At 43.0% G+C, this 21,902-nt stretch overlaps 1 protein-coding gene across 1 annotated transcript in view; it reads right to left on the bottom strand.

Annotated features, from left to right (window-relative positions):
* KSR1 (kinase suppressor of ras 1) overlaps nucleotides 1–21,902 on the bottom strand; it is a 197,202-nt gene that overhangs the window by 70,073 nt on the left and 105,227 nt on the right. Inside the window, exon 3 of the mRNA XM_058164242.1 lies at nucleotides 3,723–3,870. Coding sequence (XP_058020225.1) covers nucleotides 3,723–3,870 — 148 coding nt within the window. The remainder of the gene's footprint in view (nucleotides 1–3,722; nucleotides 3,871–21,902) is intronic.

The following is a 21,902-nucleotide window of genomic DNA, read 5'->3' as shown; positions in this document are numbered from 1 at the left end:
TCTGGGAGTTGAAGTCCACAAGTCTTCAAGTTGCCAAGGTTGGAGACCCCTGATCAAGAATATAACTACAACAGGAACAGGAAGTGCCTCACAGGAGCAGATAGAGGTAAACCCTAGAGAGGCAGGAAATGCATCGCTGAACAATGGAGATGAATGCTAGAGAGGAATAAAGCTACATACAAAGGCGGACATAACACCTGTAACAGTGTAGGCATGCGGGGGGGGGGAGCAAGGGGAGCATGGACGGGGGTGCAGTGTGCCCCTCCCACGCCCCATTTTTGGTCTCAGGAGGCTTCAGGAAGGCCTGCTAGGCCCGAAACAGGGCGCGGGGAGGTCATGTGCACATGCGCGGGGGAGCACGCATAGGGGTGGCATGCGTATGCGCAGAAGGCGTGTCTTGCGTGCATTGAATTATGAGTGTGGACACACGCATAGGCGCTGTCATGCGTGCGTGCGTGCTTTCGGCATGCAAGGGCAAAAAGGTTAGCCATCACTGCCCTAATAGTTACTTAATAATACTTGCTTAATAATGCCCTAACTGGGTAATATCCTAACCAAGAAACTACCGAAATGAACAATTAAGTACAAAACAATACCTTAATTGAGAAACTACCAAGGAGAAAATCCACACTGGCAGGACAAGCAGCTGTATATAAACAGGGAGCAAACTCCACCCTCCCTCTGAATGATGACGTTACCTAGCTGGGTCATGAAATATCTGCACGCAAACAACCGAACTAGGAGAGCACCAAGGACTTCATGGACCTACACAGGACAGCTTTGTAAAATCAGTAAAATGACTTCATGTTTCAAGTCCCCATTAAACTGTTTCCCCCATTTTCAAGTGGGCACGGCTGGGGAATTCTGGGAGTTGAAGTCCACACATCTTGAAGTCACCCAGATTGAGAAATGCTGCTTTAAAGCAGGGGTCTCCAACCTTGGTCCCTTTAAGACTTATTTATTATTTATTTATTTATTTATTAAATTTTTATACTGCCCTTCTCCCGAAGGACTCAGGGCGGTGTACAGCCAGAGTAAAATACAAAATATATACAATTAAAACGGATTTAAAATATAAAATTACTAAATGGCTCAGAAATTAAAATGAATTTAAAATTTAAAATACTACTAAAACCCAATTTAAAATCAATCCATTTATGCCAGTCCCGCTTGGATGAATAAATATGTTTTTAGCTCACGACGGAAGGTCCGAAGATCAGGCACTTGACGTAGACCAGGTGTCGTGTCCCACTCCTCCGCTGACAGCTGGGTCAGGGAAATCCGAATCAGGCTTGCCTCTGCAGCTCTGCCCAAAGTCCTAGCAAAGTCCTCAGAGCAGGCAGGAGACCAGTAAGTGACTTCAGCAAGATAAGTTCGACTTTTGCCTGACTCAGAGACTGCCAGAAAGTAGATCCTTTATATAGGCCATGGGGTGTGGCTCCATGACTCAGCACTTATCCAGGCCTGCCCCTCCCTTCCCTCTGTTGCCTCCGCCTATCCAATCTTCTGATGCGAGGATTACTCCAATCAGCTGTTGGTAATAAACCCTCCTCAGGCTCACATGCTGTGGAGGAGGGGGAGGGGTCTAGCTGCTCCGTTTGCCTGGGCATGGAGTCAGGGCTGGGGCCGGGAGATTCTCCTTCTTCTGCAGTTTGTGTGGGCATGGAGCCAGGACTTGGGCCGGGAGGCATACATTCCTCAGTGTTCGGGAGCAGGTAAGAAGGCCTCGGCTGCTCTGAGGGCGGGCAAGACACAACACCAGGGGGGAGTTCGTTCCAGAGCGTCAATGCTCCCACAGAGAAGGCCCTACTCCTGGGGGCCGCCAGCCAACATTGTTTGGCGGACGGCACCCTGAGGAGACCCTCTCTATGAGAGCGTACGGGTCGGTGGGAGGCATAGGGTAGCAGCAGGCGGTCTCATAAGTACCCGGGTCCTAAGCCATGGAGCGCTTTAAAGGTGGTAACCAGAATCTTGAAGCGCACCCGAAAGACCACAGGAAGCCAGTGCAGACTGCGGAGCAGTGGTGTTACGTGGGAGCCACGAGCGGCTCCCATTACTACTCGCGCAGCCGCATTCTGGACTAACTGCAGCCTCCGGGTGCACCTAAAGGGCAGCCCCATGTAGAGAGCATTGCAGTAATCCAGCCGAGAGGTAACCAGAGCGTGAGTGACTGTGCATAAGCAAAGCTGGCTGAGGAACTCTGGGAGTTGATGTCTACAAGTCTTAAAGGGACCAAGGTTGGAGACCCCTGCTTTAAAGCATGCTGTAATAGCTGAAGGCATGAATAAAGTCTTAAAAACAAAAGTGGGAAATCTTTTGTTGTTTTGCCAAGAATCATATTCCTGGGGTTTAGGGTGGGGAATAGTCCAACTAGGGCTGCATGGGGTTTGTGAGAGATTCTGAACCCAAAGCATAAAGTAGGGGGGCAGGAAACCCAAAATTAAAAAAACAAAAACATTCGAAGTCTCAGTTCCCTTGAATTTAAATTAAATGTAGATAACTGGACTATTTTTCCAATTCATCAATTTTAATATATTCTCCTTTTCCCAGGTTAAACATTTTGATATAATATAACAACAGAGTTGGAAGGGACCTTGGAGGCCTTCTAGTCCAACCCCCTGCCCAGGCAGGAAACCCTACACTATCTCAGTCAGATGGCTATCCAACATTTTCTTAAAAATTTCCAGTGTTGGAGCATTCACAACTTCTGCAGGCAAGTCGTTCCACTGATTAATTGTTCTAACTGTCAGGAAATTTCTCCTTAGTTCTAAGTTGCTTCTTTCCTTGATCAGTTTCCACCCATTGCTTCTTGTTCTACCCTCAGGTGCTTTGGAGAACAGCCTGACTCCCTCTTCTTTGTGGCAACCCCTGAGATATTGGAACACTGCTATCATGTCTCCCCTAGTCCTTCTTTTCATTAAACTAGACATACCCAGTTCCTGCAACCGAGTTCCTACAATATGATATTAGGTTTGGAATTTGGGAGGTTGCTCCCAAGGTTTTCACGAGTTAACTTTAAAATCCCTTTCTCCTGGTTCTCAGCCCACCTTAACTCTTCCACCCACACCTTTCTAAGGTCTAACTTGCCCATGTGCCAAAAAAAACCCCAAAACCCAACAACCCCCAAAGCAAAACAGAATAACAGAATAAGAGTTGGAAGGGGCTTTGGAGGTCCAGCTCAGGCAGAAAATTCTATACCATTTCAGACAAATGGTTGTCCACGCTCTTCTTAAAAACCTCCAGTGTTGGAGCACCTCCCACTTCTGGAGGCAAGTTGGCAAGTCACAACTCCTCCCACGGTGCTTGCCTGCTCCCACTTTTCGCACTCCCCTCTTCTCTCTGGGTTAGCCCCTGTGGTGGAATTCAATTTTTTTTTTTACTACCGGTTCTGTAGACGTGGCTTGTTGGCCATGACAGGGGAAGGATACTTCAAAATCCCCATTCCCTCCCCAACTCCTGGGGGGAAGGATATTGCAAAATCTCCATTCCCACCCCACTCTGGGGCCAGCCAGAGGTGGTATTTGCTGGTTCTCCGAACTACTCAAAATTTTCCGCTAGCGGTTCTCCAGAACCTGTCAGAACCTGCTGAATAGCACCCCTGGTTAGCCCTCATCTCTCTGTGAACTCAAGGAAAGTGTCTTCCTTCCCAAATCTTTATTCTCTTCTCCTCCCCCCCTCCCACGCCCTCAAAAACCCCACGTGTCCAGGAGCCTTTGTTTTACCCATCCGCGTTGCTTTCCTCAAGCAGGTGAGGGCTCCGTTCAGCCGGGAACATTCTTCCGTGCTGGCCCCGTATCTCTTCATTGTGTCTTTGACTTTCAAGTCGTTCATCTCCAAGAAGGCATCGAGCGTTAGGTCCTCCGGAATCCTCTGCAGAAAAGAGAGATGGGGTTGGGTGGTGGTGGTGGGGAGATATTTTCAGAAAAGGGTCGTACTCGGCTTCCTTCTCCCCGACCCCTGGGAAAGTTTTCAGAGATTAAGTTGGGAGGGTTGCTCTTCGCAGTATTTGGGGAGTGAATGAGTCAACGCCTTTGTGGTGAAGCGATGATGAAGGATTTTGCCAGGGTCAAAATAAGAGACCTCCACACAATGCATTCAAAGCATTGCAGCAGCTGCTTTGGCTCGTAATCCTTCCTGCATTTCTCTCTCTCTCTCTCTCTCTCTCTCCTTCTCTCTCTCTCTTTAAAGCAAGAATAAAGGAAGAAGACATGGCTTTTACTGCTCAATGGCCCAGTCACTCCGGGCTTTTGGGCAATGACGAAGTAGAAGCGGGAAAGGCTGGCCCAGGTTCATGCACCATCAACCCTACGCTTCTCCCCCTTACAAGCAAAAGAGCGACATTGTGCGCTGACCTTTGCCGGAATCACAACGTTGCCAAAACTTTCCACCCAGCATCGCAAATAGCTAGACGAGCCTGTTACAGCCAGCTTGCAGGAGCACATGCCAACGCTTTAAAGAGGCTTGGGGCATGCCTGGCTGGATGGCACGGTAAGGGTGTTGTGCTCCAACGCAGCTGGAAGGAACAAAATTAGGGGAAACAGATTTCAATCGGCCCAATAAAGCTGGAGCGGGGAGGGAGGTTTCGGTAATCTAAGGCCGGAAACTGGGCTAGAGATTGATTTCCACCCTCCCGAAATCAGAATAATAATAATTGGAATATCTGCAGGAAATACCATTTGCCTGCAGTCAAGTACTGGGAGAGAACACAACATAGGCAGAGTAACAGAAAATATAGAAGCTTAAAATGCTTGGCGACTTTAGAATTCAAACACAGCTGCCACAGAAGACCCAGACTTAACAAGTATCAATAAGATTTTTTAAAAAATCTGGCTAATGGATGTTGTAATACCTGGAGTCCAGTGGTGGGTTTCAAATTTTTTTACTACCAGTTCTGTGGGTGTGGCTTGGTGGGCGTGGCAGGGGAAGGATATTGTAAAATCTCCATTCCTATCCCACTCCAGAGGAAGGATACTGCAAAATCTCCATTCCCTCCCCAATCCAGGGGAAGGTTACTGCAAATTCCCCATTTCCTCCCAATCAGCTGGGACTCAGGAGGCAGAGAACAGATGGAGATGGGGCCAGTCAGAATTTTTACTACCGGTTCTCCAAACTACTCAAAATTTCCTCTACTGGTTCTCTAGAACTGGTCAAAACCTGCTGAAACCCATCTCTGCTGGAGACATCAGAAAGCTAGTAATCATTCTAACAGGTGTCTTGGATGCAATTCGAAAACATCCGCAGCACCACTTGAATACCATCTGTATTGACAAAATCGCCCTCAATCAATTGCGAAAGGCAGCTTTACTTGGAACAGCTTACATCCTGTGACAATATATCTTAAACACCATCAAACGTCAACACCTGCCTATCTTGGGTCCTTGAGGAGGACTCAATAGGTAGACAAAAATGCCATATCGTCTAAACATTTGGCTGTATAACAAACCATAATTGTAGGGTAACCTATAGGTTAGATTCACAGTCAAAAACTAGGGGAAACATAACAATTCAAGTCCAAGGAGTAAGAATTATTGGTAGCATCTAAGGCAGTTCCAAGCAAGCTATTAAAAAATAAAAAATACAGCATACAGGTCAACAAATTTAAAATGTCCAAACATCAAGAGAATTCTATAGATATTGCTCCAAAAACTCCAATCATGATTAGTATAACAGCAAATTTCTTTTTCTGTAAGTATTTGACTTTGATTTGCAAGGCATGATATTTTATAAAAAAAATTGGATTGCTTTTCCTAAGCCTTAGCATCACTTGGTATAGTAACAATAAAACAAACTTTCTTGTTTTCAAAGACTGTTATATCAGAGATGTTAATAATTATGATCATTTACATAGGATCCTACTCCCAACTCTTAATACTAGAGGGTAACACGAAAACTAAAATAGATTTAATTGAAACTGGCTTTTAAACGTAATTCAGATCAATGCATTAATAAGATTACTCTCCGAAAGCAGGCAATTATTATTATTTAATAGTCTCTCCTCCGGCCCACTATAATTACAATTTCATAAGGGCCCTGGGAAGTCTTGAGGGCCTTCAGCTTCAGATGTAGCACTAAATGCCTACGGAGATTCTCAGTCATCCAAGTCATGGTTGTCCCAAAGGTACTTTTTCAAAAGGCAACTGGACTTCGTTTTTTCCTTGAAGACGTTTTGCTTCTCATCCAAGAAGCTTCCTCGAGTTTATTTATTTATTTATTTTACTTATTTATTTGTCACATAGTATATATAAGCATAAGCACAAGCACAAAATAATTATACAATATATAAGCATATATATGAGTATGAGTATGTAATAACTATATAATTGGATATAACGAAGGAAAACAATAGGGCAGGAACAGTAGGCACGTTTGTGCTCTTATGCACACCCCTTACAGACCTCTTAGGAATGGGGTGAGGTCAATGGTAGATAGTTTTTGGTTGAAGCTTTTGGGATTTTGGGAAGAGACCACAGAGTCAGGTAGTGTATTCCAAGCATTAACAACTCTGTTACTGAAGTCATATTTTCTGCAGTCAAGATTGGAGCGGTTAACATTAAGCTTAAATCTATTGTGTGCTCGTGTATTGTTGCAATTGAAGCTGAAGTAGTCTTTGACAGGAAGGACATTGTAATAGATGATTCTATGAGTTAAACTCAAGTCATGTCGAAGGTGGCGTAGTTCTCCAGAAAACTAAAGCAAAAACTAAAGAAAAACTAAAAAAAAAACTAAAACTAAACCTAAACAAAAACAAAAACTAACAAAAACTAAAGAAAGCAAAGCTGGCTGGGGAATTCTGGGAGTTGAAGTCCGCCAGGCTTAAAGTCGCCAAGGTTGGAGACCTCTGAACTAGAGAACCAATCTGTGAGAGGGAGAGAAGGTCTTTCCGTAGGCCAACTACCTAACCAACTAATAAGTTCAAAGTACCGAGGGGATTCAAACTGAGAGCATGCAGATTTGTGACTCCGTCTCACAAGCACGGAGCTTCATCAGCTGTCAAAACACAGGCTTTGCCTTAATACATGAAAGCCTATAGCGGGAGTCTAGAAAGGAAAAGGGCCGTGTGCAGCCCAAAAAGCATGCCAGGGGAGGTTAGATAACTGAGAGCAGGCCGAGATCCAAGTCACGAAGCCAAGGAGCTGCAGCGTGTGCTAGAAATCTGTTCTAACACCAGATGATGCAAGAACATGGCTTAATGTGTACTGTACTTTCAGAAAACAACAGCTTTTGGCTTCCAGAAAGGGGGAGGGATCCCCCTCCCCTTTTCTTTCCCCCTCTTCCCCTGAACAAAAAAAAAAGCAAGCCAGAAGGCATAGAATTACCCACCCTAAGCCACATCAATGCTCGAAAGCCGTGTTTCTCAACCCTAGCAACTTTTAAGATGTGTGGACTTCAATTCCCAGAATTCCCCAGCCAGCATTCTTGGTTGAGAAACGTTGGCTTATAAAGAGGGTGGGCTTCACGTAATTTAACAACCAATTCACCCAGAACTGAGCATGTGAGAGCGCGCACACGCTCACACACTACTTGTGCATGTGCCTTGCGCGAATGTGCACTGCGTCAAAACCACAACGATGGTATAGGATGGGAAAGCTTTGCTCGTGGGTGTGCCTTGCACATATGCGCACTGCATCAAAAACATGGTGATTGTATAAGATGGGATAGTGCCGGGACACCACTGGCCATAACTACTGGTTCAGTCCGAACCGGCTGAATCCCATCCCTGAGTTTATAGGCTGGAAGGATGATGATGATCATGACCAGTGAAGGTTACGACAGATCCCCCAACAGGTATTTACCATCTTATTCCAAGTTCTAATGGTCCCCTGATCACGTGACTGCATTTTGGGCACTTGGTATTTACAGATGTTTGCAGCATCCCGCCATCACATGACTGCGATTTATGACATTTTTGTCAAAAACTGTATGCATTTCCTTCTGGTTTTCAGCAAAAATATACCATAGCGAATAATTTGCTAAACACTTTGCTAAACAACCGCAGATTCATTGAACCACCATGGTGTTGTAAAATGACCACCATAAAGAAAAGAAAAAGGTCATAAAATCAGGTCAGTCACATAATGAACCTCTTTATAACCCTCGTGATTTAGGATTGTAATGATTAGGCTCCACTATGGTCCTAAATCGAGGACTACTGTACAGTAATGTGAAGTCAGGAAGAAACATAACTCAGGTTATCCCTCATCAAGCTTTGCATATTCTGTATCTTGGCTGGCTCGTTTAATGCTCAGCATAGGGCAATCGCTGAACATGGGTTACTTCAGTACTCAGATTAAGTATGTTGCTTGGAGGACAACAGACACAGGCCATTATTTGCATGAGGCATTGACTATCCTGGATAATTCAGAATAAGAGCTGGAAGGGACCTTGAAGGTCTTCTAGTCCAACCTGCTGCTCAAGCAGGAGACCCTGTACCATTTCAGATAAGTGACTGTCCAGTCTCTTCTTAAAAACCTCCAGTGATGAAGCACCCACACCTTGTGAAGGCAAGCTGTTCCACTGGTTAATTGTCCTCGCTGTTAGGAAGTTTCTCCTTAATTCCAGGCTGCTTCTCGCCTTAGTTTCCGCCCTGAGTTTCCATCCATTGTTTCTTGTCCTGCCCTCTGGTGCATTAGAAAATAAGTTGACCTCCATCTTCTTTGTGGCAGCCCCTCAAATAGTAGAATGTTGCTATCAGGTTGCCGCTAGTCCTGTAGAATGGAGCGGCACCGTCTTCCCACCAAACCAGAAGATGGCTTTCCCCCTCCCCCCTTTTCAACCTGATGCAATCGTGTGTAAGATATATCAGTTTCTAGATATCAAGGGCAAATTGCAAACACAGCTCTGAAGTGGTTTGAAAGTGGCACCTGAAAAGAGAGAAAAGCTTGCTTTGCCACGAGCACACATTTATCTAGGCCAGCACCAAACAGGCAGCACCCACAGAGAAAAAATGACATGCCTTTAAGAGGGATTAAAAGAATATTAAAAGGAGTGGCATGGTTACAATTTTATCACCAGAGCAAAGTATACCCTTGAAAGCTGGCTGGTAAATCCATGCACAGTGGAGTACTGAAAGGGACAGACTGAAAAAAGAAAAAAAAATAGATTGGAAGAATTGACAAAACAGTTTTATCTGCCTCTTCCATCAACATACACTTATTTATTTACCGGATGAAGCAGGTTGAGTTAAGAAATAGTAACTGGCCCAAACTCATTATTAGGGGTATCCAAAACATTTCACTACAAAAAACATTTAGAGTCCAGAAGTTTGTTAAAGTGCAAAGTGGGGTGTTTTGAGAAATTTTTGTCAGAGCTTTGAGCTAGACAAAAAGCGGCCTTAGGTTTGAAGTTTGTTGTGTTTGAAACATGTCACTTTGTGGTCTTAAACTCGAAACAGGTGGTTTTCTTTTATGAATTTGGGGTTACTGCCCATCATTTCCATGGCTGAAAGTAGATGTGACCTTGACTTTGCCTGCCCTAATACATCACTACGGGCTGCATACCACTGCAGAATAATATGCCCTATCACCCTATTCCTCTCCTTGGTGATCTCCAAAAGCTAAGCAGAAAAGAACCTGATAGTAGACCACCAAAACATCTCCAGGCACTTGGTCAATGTTTCTTAAACTTGGCAACTCTTAAGATATGTGAACATCAAATCCCAGAATTCCCATATATCAAAAGCACAGCAAATGGCTTCCATTTTATGGCCAAGAAAAGTGTATGGACAAGACCATGAAAACATCAGAAGCTAAGCTTAACTCAAAGGGGACTTGATAGATGACATCGGATGACAGTCACATCCATAAAACCACATGATTAGCTGTCAATCAAAAAAATTAAAAAGTGGCCTGAGGCTGGAAAAGTCATGGGTAAGGAGGCTGGGGGGAGGACGAGGAGGAGGAGGAGGAGGAGGAGGAGGAGGAGGAGGAGGAGAAGAAGAAGAGGAGGAGGAGGAGGAGACTGTGAAAAAAGGTCGCAAATCACTATCTTCAGTGCCATTGTAACTTTGATCACTAAATGAATTGTTGTTAAGTCGAGGACTACTTGTATTAAGTTTGTTTGCCACATGGAATTGTTTATAAAAACAATAAAAGCAGGATATAAATCAAATAAATAAAAAAATGGAGCGAGAAACTGCATCAGCAAACTAAAATCAGGGATTGAAAAAAATCCCTAAAATTGTTTTTAAAAATGCATAGGCAAGATTAAAAATAAAACACAATCACAGAAAAATATCAAAAATTATTTCGGGTAGGAGATTACCATCAAAGCAATCATTTCTTTTAGCCGGAGAACATGTTCCAATCTGCTCAATTGCCATTTTCCTGAAGTCCTGGACAATTCCTGCCTTTACCAGCTTAATTGTATGAGTTTTGCCGGAAAGAGGAGAAATGTAACGCAAACATCTGGAACATTCCAGTTCAAGGAACATTGATTAGTTTGTTCATTAACATAATTATGCATGCTGAAAAACTGGCAATCTCCGCATTTCATGTGCTATCTTCTCACATAATCGGTTGCCAGAACTGGATCCTGGAACATGTTGTTAATGCTTGCCAATGGGCTGGCTTGTACCCAGAATCTTAAAAAGATCTGCTGTCAGTTTGCAGAGGAGGTTGGGAGTACAAAAGCAGGGGTGGGTTGCTACCGGTTCACCCCAGTTCGGGTGAACCAGTAGCGGTGGCAGCAGGCTCGGCCCCCCCCTGCCCGCCGGACATCATCAAAAACACTCTGCGCCCGCACAGAAGATGCAAAGCAAAACCTCAGCCAACATTGCCAGCCCAGATCTAGGGATCTTGACAGTTTTCCTGGTGAAAATCTCCTTTCACTGTTGTTTGGTCTAACATCATGATTTAATAGGGATATACAGCATGGGTCATAATAATGAATTTTTGGGGGGGAGGAGGGGAGAGTAAAAAAAAGATTGATTGAACTGCTAGGCCGTGATGGCAAACCTATGGCACACATGTGTTGCCCTAGCTCAGCTCCAGCACGCATGTGTGTGCCAGCCAGCTCATTTTCAGGCCTTCCAGGCCCACCGGAAGTTGGGAAATGGGCTGTTTCTGGTCTCGGGAGGGCCTCCGGAGGTGGGGGGTAGGGGAAGGCTGTTTTTGCCCTCCCCAGGCTCCTAGAAAGCCTCTGGAGAATGGGAAGAGCGAAAAACCAGCCTTCTGGGCCCACCAGAAGTCGGGAAACGGGCCATTTCCGGCCTCTGGAGCAGGGGTCACCAACCTTTTGAACCTCAGGGACCATTAAATTCATAATTTTAAATCCCCCGGACCAATAACATGATCTGCCTAATGATTGGCTGGGTGGGCGTGGCTAGGTGGTCATGTGACTGGGTGGGCATGGCCAACTCGATGATAGTCATTAGCCAGTCTCTACTCACCCCCTCCAGCTACTCCTCGCCTACCCGCCCAAGCTCCTTAGGGCCCCAACAGGAAGCAGTTGTTGGAGCTAAGCAGCCACCATGAGTTGGCAAAACAGCTTCTCAGTTCAAATTGGATCTGACTGAGAAGGAGCCTCAGCAGAAGCACCTCACTGAGGACTAGGAGCATAGGCTTTCCAAGCAGAGGGAAAACCAGAGGGAGTGCAAGGCCAGGTACAGGCGCCTGGAGGCTCAGCGGTCTGAGATGGTCAGCCAGTTTCAGGCCCATGTTGCTGTCCCACTGGAACAAGGCCATCCGGTTCTTCGCCACCAGTGGCACTTCCCTCCAGCCTTCGCCCAAAGCCCTGCAACAGGAGGCTGAAGCAGCCCCCAAATCGGAATTTCTGCCCCCCTCCGACCCACACAAAAAGACCCCAAAGGTGGAGACTCTCTGCACCAGCACAAATGTTTATTGCACGTATCCGTCCCAGGGGCCTTAGTTTGAGGACCCCTGATTTAGTGCAATATTAAAAATGCAAATCATTTTTCTGCGAACTACGAAAATTTTCCTGCGGACCACCAGTGGTCCACGGACCACCGGTTGGGGACCGCTGCTCTGAAGGGCCTCCAGGGGGGTAGGGGAAGGCCGTTTTCACCCTCCCCAGGCTCCAAGAAAGCCTCTGGAGCCTGGGGAGAGCGAAAAACGGGCCCACTGGGCTCACCATGCCATCACATGTCCAAAATGAGGGGAGCGCAGGGGGTCACATGCGCATACGTGGGGGGGGCAGGGCACAGGGGCATTGAATTATGAGTGTGGGCACACGCATGCTCCCCCCCCCCGCTTTTGGCATGCGACAGCAAAAAGGTTAGCCATCACTGTGCTAGGACTTCTCAGCAACCCAGGAAGAGTCCAGTTCCTTAATCAACACTAGGCTGGATCCTTGCTGAGAAATGCATAAAGAATTTTGCAATTGCTGCTTAAGTATCAAAGGTCAGAATTCAGGCGAAGCAGAACCTCGGGACACCTGTCGGCCCAAGAGGAATGCATCCTTCTCAGACACACACACACACACACACACACACACACACACACACACACTATTCTAGCTCAAGCAAGCTATTATTAGCAAACCAGATCAGTGCCAACTTTGGGAGGTGCGTAGAAGCCTCGTTCTTATTAAGCCTTGTGCCTGGGCTTGGCTGCCCCAGCTAGTAACTGGGGGAAGCCCAGAGGTCTGAAAGCATCTCATACAAATACACTCCCTGAATCTAGAAAGCTAGCATATCAAGGACAGAGAGCAATTCTGGCAAAGACTTAATCCTTGGTTTTTACTTTGCTAAATTATTCCAAATGGAGGCTGATAGGGTTCGAAAACCTATATTGAGAACCCTGGTAAATTATGGAAGGAGAAAAATTCAAAAACCCTAAAATTCTTTTTAAATTTGGTGGCTCATTCAAATCAAAAGTTCCCCTCCTGTCCAAGCCATCCGAGTTTCATCACAGGAATTTTAGAACATCGGAAAGTAAGGGACAGATTTAAACACAGCCAATGTGATTATATTTAGATTTTTCCTAGTGACTTTAATTTGGCAAGCTGACAGGGGAATTCTGGGAACTGAAGTCCATACAGCTTAAAACTACCTAGACTGGCATAGGCACGTGGCCTGATGAATTTACCATGTAAGTGTAAAACTATAATGCTGAAGGAAAATCCCACACTGGGAATCATTAGCAATCGATCTATCAATATCAAATTGCCACTGTAAGACAGCACATCCATGTTTGGAAAGTTCTATAAAGTTTAACTCAATGTATCTCGAAAAGGATTTGGTGTGAGTTTTAGAAGAAAGAGAAATTGGGTAAGGACTTCAGCAAAAACTGCATTTCTATAATCTGAAGGATATTTTTAATATCCTTTAACTGGAATTCACAGTCTAGTTTCTAGCACCTGGGCTTTTTACAGTCCATTCTGGATACATTATCTTTATTTACTATTTTGGTTTACTTACTAGTTTGGTTCTGCAACCCAACAAGACAGATACAGTCTTCAGAGGATAATTAGAACTGCAGAAAAAAACAATGGCTACCAACTTGCCTTCCATTGAGGACCTGTATACTGCACGAATCAAAAAGAGGGCTGTGAAAATATTCACAGACCCCTCACATCCTGGACATAAACTGTTTCAACTCCTACCCTCAAAACTATAGAGTACTGCACATCAGAACAACTAGACACAAGAACAGTTTTTCCCTAAACCCCATCAACTCAGCTAAACAAATAACTCCCTCAACACTGTCAAACTATTTACTAAATCTGCCCTACTATTAATCTTCTCATCGTTCCTATCACCCATCTCCTTCCACTTATGACTGTAACTTTGTTGCTAGTATCCTTACGATTTATACTGATATTGTTTCCTGATTGCTTATTTGTAGCGTATGACTATCATTAAGTGTTGTATCATTAAGTGTTAATTTGTACCCTATGACTATCGTTAAGTGTTGTAAGTGTTGTACCTTGATGAAGGTATCTTTTCTTTTTTATGTACACTATGCACCAAGACAAATTCTTTGTGTGTCCAATCACACTTGGCCAATAAAATTCTATTCTATTCTCTTCTATTACTTAAAGGAGAGAATAGAAGAGACACTCATGAAATCTATGGATAACACAAAGCTCAAGGGTTTCCTAGCAGCTCCAAAACACAGCCACAAATTTCAAAATAATCTTGAGAGGCTTTGGGCCCTGTCCAACAAAACAAGATTCCGTGTTGAGAAATACAAGATCCTGCATTTAGGCAGGAAAAACCAGATGCACAGGTACAAGTTAGGCGGTAGCTAACTTAGAAAGAATCTGGGTATCTTGGTAGACCGCATGAGCCAGCAACGTGTTACAGCTGCCAAAAGAGCCAATGCAGTTTTGGACTAAGTCAACAGAGATATAATGTCAAGATCACAAGAAGTTTTAATTTCACTCTGTGCTGGAACACTGCCCAGTTGTGGTCATCAGTACAAAGAGGATGCTGAGGAACAGGAAATAGTGCAGACAAGAGTGAAAAAAGATTATAAGAGGCTAAGAGGTCAAATCCCACGAAGAGTTATTAAAGGTAAATAGAAGGTCAATGGGAGATATGGCAGCAATCTTCTAACCTTGAAAGGTGTCACAGGGAAGAGGGTGTGGACTTATTTTCTAGTGCTCCCAAGGATAAACCAGTGGGAAAACGTTTTTTAGAGAGAAAGAAAGAGAGAGCCAAACCATAAATAAAGAGGAATTTCCTGATTATGAGAGCTATTAAGGTGTGGAATAGTTTGTCTTTTAAAAAGTGTGTGTGTGCTCCATCACTTGAGGGTTTCAAACAAAGGTTAGAGAGCCGTTTGTCTGAAACATGTTTTTCAACCTCAGCCATTTTAATAGAATAGAATAGAATTCTTTATTGGCCAAGTGTGATTGGAAACAAAAGGAATTTGTCTTTGGTGCATATGCTCTCAGTGTACATAAAAGACAAGATACATTCATCAAGAATCATAAGATACAACACTTAATGATAGTCACAGGGTACAAATAAGCATAGGAAACAATCAATATAAATCGTAAGGATACAAGCAACAAAGTTACAGTCATGCAGTCGTTAAGTGGGAGGAGATGGGTGATAGGAACGATGAGATGACTAATAGTAATAGTAATGCAGACTTAGTGAATAGTTTGACAGTGTTGAGGGAATTATTTGTTTAGCAGAGTGATGGCATTCAGGAAAAAACTGTTCTTGTGTCTAGTTGTTCTTGTGTGCAGTGCTTTATGGTGTTGTTTTGAGGGTAGGAGTTGAAACAGTTTATGTCCAGGATGTGAGGGGTCTGTAAATATTTTCACAGTCCTCTTTTTGATTTGTGCAGTAAACAGGTCCTCAATGGAAGGCAGATTGTTAACCATTGTTTTTTCTGAAGTTCTAATTATTCTCTGAAGTCTGTGTCTGTCTTGTTGGGTTGCAGAACCAAACCAGACAGTTATAGAGGTGCAGATGACAGACTCAATAATTCCTCTGTAGAACTGGATCAGCAGCTCCTTGGGCAGTTTGAGCTTCCAGAGTTGGTGCAGAAAGAACATTCTTTGTTGTGTTTTTTTGATGACTTTTTTGTGTTCGGTGTCCATTTTAGGTCTTGAGATATGATAGAACCTAGAAATTTAAAGGTCTATACTGTTGATACTGTGTTGTCTAGTATTGTAAGAGGTGGAAGCATAGAAGGGTTTCTCCTAAAGTCTACCGCCATTTCTATGGTTTTGAGTGTGTTCAGTTCCAGATTGTTCTGGTCACACCACGAGGCTAGTTGTTAAACCTCCCGTCTCTATGCGGATTCATTGTTATCTCGAATGAGACCGATCACTGTTGTATCATCTGCAAACTTCAGTAGTTTAACAGATTTACTGTATATATACAGTATTTCAACTCCTAGAATTCCCCAGCCAGCACTGGTTGGGCCAATTCTGGAAGTTGAAGTTCACACAATTTAAAGTTGCTCAGATTGAGAAATACTGGGGAAGGATCCTCCCTGGGCAGCAGGATAGACTAGAAAACCATTAATGTCTTCTCCTAGATTCTGTTATCTTAACCACTATGCCAAATTGGCTTTAGGTAAGAAATGTTAACATTGTTCTTTAATCTATGCAGAACAATGAACATTAAAGTCTTGAGTTTGGTTTGTGTCTTTAAAATAAAATGTAAAATTGAGCTTGCTAATTTGGGAAATTCTGTGTAAATCACTACAAGTAATCCTCAATTTATGACCCTAATGGAGCTTGGCCATCACAGTTATATGTCATGATGGTCATAAATTGAGTCACTCAAATCATGAGTGAGTGTTTTGATGCACCCATTAAGTGAACACTGCAATAGTTAAGCAAAGCAATGTTTGCTATGGGCTAGTTTTGCCAAAAATTGTGAGTCAATGGCAGTTTTCAACAAAACTGTTATAATATGCGGCCATGTGACCGTGGTAGGCTGTGAGCAGCCATCAACCATTTTCAGTAAAGTTACATAAAGTTGTAACTTCAAACAGTCGCAAAGCAACCAGTCGTAACTTGGGGACTCTCTGTAATCAACAAAGATGGATTTGCCCAGCCAGCTAGGAAAAAATGGGACTGCTTGGTTTCTGCCATGGGATGCCAACACAGCCATTATCCACCCTTACAATTTCTTAGACTTGTGTTTGTAGAGCAGAGCCCGCTAGCACTGTAACTTCTCAAAAAGAAAGTTCAAAAGTACAAACCTATCTAAAAATGAAACTTTTTACTTGAAGTGGTTTGCCTACTTCAGAAATAAGACAGGATTGCTTGCAGTTGTCTGACTGTACAAGCAAAGTTATATAGCAAAGGTATATTCGGCATGATCTTAGTATAACACATAAAATCATCTGCTACAATGTCCTTCTTGTCAAAGACTACTTCAGCTTCAATCACAACAATACACGAGCGCACAATAGATTTAAACTTAATGTGAACCGCTCCAATCTTGATTGTAGAAAATATGATTTCAGTAACAGAGTTGTTAATGACTGGGATGTACTACCAGACTCTGTGGTCTCTTCCCAAAATCCCCAAAGCTTTAACCAAAGACTATCTACTATTGACCTCACCCCATTCCTAAAAAGGGGTGTGCATAAGAGCACCAGCGTGCCTACTGTTCCTGTCCTAATGTTCTCTTTGATTGTATCCAATTCGTATGGTTATTTCATGCTTATACTTATATATACTGTTGTGTTTGACAAACAAACAAACAAATAAATAAATAAGGTATCCCTAAGTCTCATATCCTAGGAGCGAACACCAGTACAGATCACATGTTGTGTGTAACACTAATGGATTGGTTCCCTTCTACCAACAGTTCAGAATTTACTGGCTAAAAAAAACAACTACTATGATATAAATCAATGTTTCTCAACTTTTCCCAAGCTTTGCTGGCTGGGGAATTCTGGGAATTGAAGTCCACACATCTTAAAGTCGCCATGGTTGAAAAACACTGATGTAAATAAAGCAAGAACTAAACCTCACTTCTCAAATTTAATAAGAAGGCAACTGGAAGGGAAATGAAATGAGATAAACATTTCCAAACCAATTTTGAACACTGAAGTCTAAAGCAGTTTATCGGAGAAGTGGGGGGTGGGGTTGAACAGGATGATTCTTCAATTACTATGAAATTGGAGCAGGGGGATAGAATCAAGATCATGTGAAGTGTTAATACTACTTTATAAAGCCTTGGTAAGGCCACACTTGGAATAGTGCCTCCAGTTTTAATCGCCCCAATGTAAACAAAGACGTGGAGATTCTAGAAAGAGTGCAGAGAAGCGCAACAAAGATGATTGAAGGACTGGAGGCTAAAACATACAAAGAACGGTTGCAAGAATTGCGTATGTCTAATTCAATGAAAAGAAGGACTAGGGTTGACCTGATAGCTGTGTTCCAATATCTCAAGGGTTGCCACAAAGAAGAGGCAGTCAAGCTATTCCCCAAAGCACCCGAAGGCAGGACAAGAAGCAATGGGTGGAAACTAATCAAGGACAGAAGCAACCTAGAAGTAAGGAGAAATTTCCTGGCCGTGAGAACACTTAATCAGTGGAATGACTTGCCTCCAGAAGTTGTACATGCTCCAACATTGGATTTTTTTTAAGAAGAGAGTAGACAAACATTTATCCGAAATGGCATAGGGTTTCCTTCCAGAGCAAAGGGTTGGACTAGCAGACTTCCAAGATCCCTTCCAAATCTGTTATTCTGTTAAATATTTTTGACACCTGTTGTTGTTAGTTGCAAAGTCGTGTCCGACCCATCGCGACCCCATGGACAACATTCCTCCAGGCCTTCCTGTCCTCTACCATCCTCTGGAGTCCATTTAAACTCATGCCGACTGCTTCAGTGACTCCATCCAGCCACCTCGTTCTCTGTCGTCCCCTTCTTCTTTTGCCCTCAATCTTTCCCAGCATTAGGCTCTTCTCCAGTGAGTCCTCATTAGATGGCCAAAGTATTTCAGTTTCATCTTCAGGATCTTGCCTTCTAAAGAGCAGTCAGGGTTGATCTCCTCTAGAACTGACTTGTTTGTTCGCCTTGCAGTCCAAGGGACTCGCAGGAGTCTTCTCCAGTAATTACACCTTTAATTCCCCCAAATTATTTCATTGCTCCAAGCCATTGCAATTTCCCCAATGAATCCAACTATCAAATACCAACAACAAAAGGGAAAAAATATAGAAGGGTTGACTTGCTCAAACATGCCTTGAAAGATAAGGAGACGTTTTAATGATTTGGAACGCATCCCAACACAAACACGAGCAGGTATACAAACACACAGAACAACAACCAACATATCCAGGGAAGGATTTGATGGGGCATAGCGAGATAAAAGAACCCACATTATTTTCCTGCATTACTTGCTTCCTTGCTCAATCTTGTTTTATTTAATCAAAAACTCAACAGAGGGTTTGCCAAGGATGGAGTTTCGGGTAAAGCTATGTTATAAAATAAGCAGCTCTGAAGGGAAAAAAGAAATCAGTTTTACCATCTAAAGAACTTCTCTCCACCCAATTCTTCAAGTCTAAAATTAGCTAATTGTGCCACTGAGTCTATAGTACTTGATTTGCTCCAAGGGTGTATTTAACACTTCACAAGTATGAATAACTCAGGAATAACTCGCTTAGAGGAAAAAAATATGCCCCTTTGCCAACTGATAAGCCCAGTTAGAGGACGGCAGGCTGATTACAAAACACTTAAGACTGGACCTATTAGTAGATGGTTTATTAGTGATTTATTTATTTTATTATTATTATTATTATTTTTATTTACATTTATATCCCGCCCTTCTCCGAAGACTCAGGGCGGCTTACATTGTCTAAGGCAATAGTCTCATTCTATTTGTATATTTATACAAAGTCAACTTATTGCCCCCACAACAATCTGGGTCCTCATTTTACCTACCTTATAAAAGATGGAAGGCTGAGTCAACCTTGGGCCTGGTGGGACTTGAACCTGCAGTAATTGCAAGCAGCTGTGTTTAATAACAGACTGTCTTACCAGTCTGAGCCACACCACGGCACTACCTATTTTTACAGGTAGTTCTCCAATTACCACCACAGTTGGGACCCTAGCTAAGCAAGGTACAGGTAGGCCTTGGCTTGCAACAGTTCATTTAGCGAACGTTCAAAGTTACAACAGCACTGGAAAAAATTACTTATGACCATTACTCACAGTTACCACCTTTGCAGCATCCCCGTGATCATGTGATCAAAATTCGGATGCTTGGCAACTGACTCATATTTATGACCATTGCTGTGTCCCGAGGTCATGTGATCCCCTTTTGCGACCTTCTGACAAGCAAAGTCAATGGGGACATCAGATTCACTCAACAACCGTGTTACTAATTTAACAATCGCAGCAATTCACTTAACAGCCCTGGCAAGAAAGGTTGTAAAATGGGGCAAAACTCACTTAATAAATCTCTCACTCAGCAACATACATTTTGGGCTCAACTCTGGTCGTTAAGTCGAGTACTCCTGTAGTTATTAAGTGAGTCGAGCCCGATTTTCTGACTTTTTTTTGCCATGGTTGTTGAGTGAATTTGTTAAGTGAAATATGAAGTCGCTAAATGAATCCAGATTCCCCATTGACTCTGCTTGTTGGTTGCGAAGTGCCCAAATTTTGATCATATGACCATGGGGAAGCCCCTTATGAGGACCAATTGTAAGTAATTTACCAATCGTACGTTTTCAATGCAGCTGTAACTTCTAATGTTTGCTGAACGAACGGTTGTAAGTCAAGGACTACCTATAATAGTAGATAATTTGTCAGTATTGTGAGATCATCAGGAGATTCCAAGCTATAAGCCAGACTGGAAAGTCACAACCCTATCCAAGAAGGAGTCAGTGTCAAGCACTCCTGTACTGCTGGATAAAAAAAATACCAATAGTCCTCAATTTATGACTGATCACTTAGCAACCATTTGAAGTTACGATGGATATCCCACATCTGCTTACAACCTGATTTTGAAGTAATGACAGGTGCATCCTCTCCCATGGTCACAAGATCACATTTTGGGTGCTCATCTTTATGGTCATTTAAAGCATCCCATGGTCACATAACACACATACTTTTTTTTTACTTTTTTTCCCTGGTTTCTGGTTTTTATTTTCAATTTTCCATTAAAAAAACGCCCATTACGTAAAACAGATTCACAACTGCTTAGCAACCACTCCCAAAAATAATGCCCCAAAATTTGGACCAGTCACACAGTGACCTGCTTAACAACCACAATGACTTGTCTGTAATTCCAGACACAATTAGGGTCGTAAGTTAAGGTCTGCCTATAGTTCCAAACACATGTATAACAATAGCAATAACGCTTAGACTTATATACCACTTCATAATGCTTTTACAGCCCTCTCTAAGCAGTTTACAGAATCAGCATATCTCCCCAATCTGCTCCTCGTTTTACCAGCCTCGGAAAGATGGAGGTCTGAGTCAACCTTGAGCCAGTCAGGATCAAACTCCTGGCAGTGGGCAGAGTTAGCCTTGACTTACAACTATTCATTTAGTGACCATTTAAATTTATAACAGCACTGAAAAGAGTGCCTTATGACCATTGCAGCATCCCAATGGTCACGTGATCAAAATTCAGATGCTTGGCAACTGGTTCATATTTATGATGGTTTTATGTTTTGTGTCCCCTGGGTCATGTGATCAACTTTTGCGATCTTCTGACAAGCAAAGTCAATGGGGAAGCCAGATTCACTTAACAACCGTGTTATTAATGTTCACATAACAACTGTGGCAAGAAAGAGGGTAAAATGGGGCAAAAGTCACTTAACAGCTGTCTTACTTAGCAACAGAAATTTTGGGCTCAAGTGTGGTGGTAAGTCGAGGACTACCTGTATTGCATTCTAACCACTTTGCAACCACAGGTTCAATATATGTATCGGGCCCTGTTAACAACTTGACTGAAGAAAAAGCCAGTTTTAACAGCCTTCCAAAAGGCCAGCAGGGATGGCCCATAACAGCCCTGTGAGGTAGACAAAACTGAGAGAGCGCAAGGTATTGCATCTGTGGGCCAGTTCCCTTTTATTTTGTCCCTCAAACAATCTTATGAAGTAAGATGACCTAAGAGAAACTGATGGATCCAAAAAAAAACCAAGAATGAGCTCTGCTTTTCTAAATTCTTGGAGATATGTATGTATGCATGTATGTATATAAAAACTAGCAGTTAGCTTGCAACTCATGTCTCCTGAAGAAAAGACAGCAAGGTTCCTCTGTGGTACTGAGAGGATTTCTATTAAGTTATTGCAATAAGATGAATTAAAACCCAGGTCCTAATCCCGCTATATAGGGTTTTAGTCAGACCCCATTTGGAACTTCTGGAGAACTTTAAAAAAGATACTATAAAATTGAGTCCAGAGACAGGCAATAAAATGGTTCAAGGTCTGAGGGACAAAACATATCAGGAGGAATTGGGGGAACTGAATATGTACAGCCTGGAGGATGATTGGACATTGGACTGGTTAGCCAAC

The sequence above is a fragment of the Ahaetulla prasina genome, chromosome 1 (genome assembly GCF_028640845.1).
Source record: "Ahaetulla prasina isolate Xishuangbanna chromosome 1, ASM2864084v1, whole genome shotgun sequence".
Classification (NCBI taxonomy): Eukaryota; Metazoa; Chordata; class Lepidosauria; order Squamata; family Colubridae; genus Ahaetulla; species Ahaetulla prasina.
This window is presented reverse-complemented; position numbering and strand designations above follow the sequence as displayed.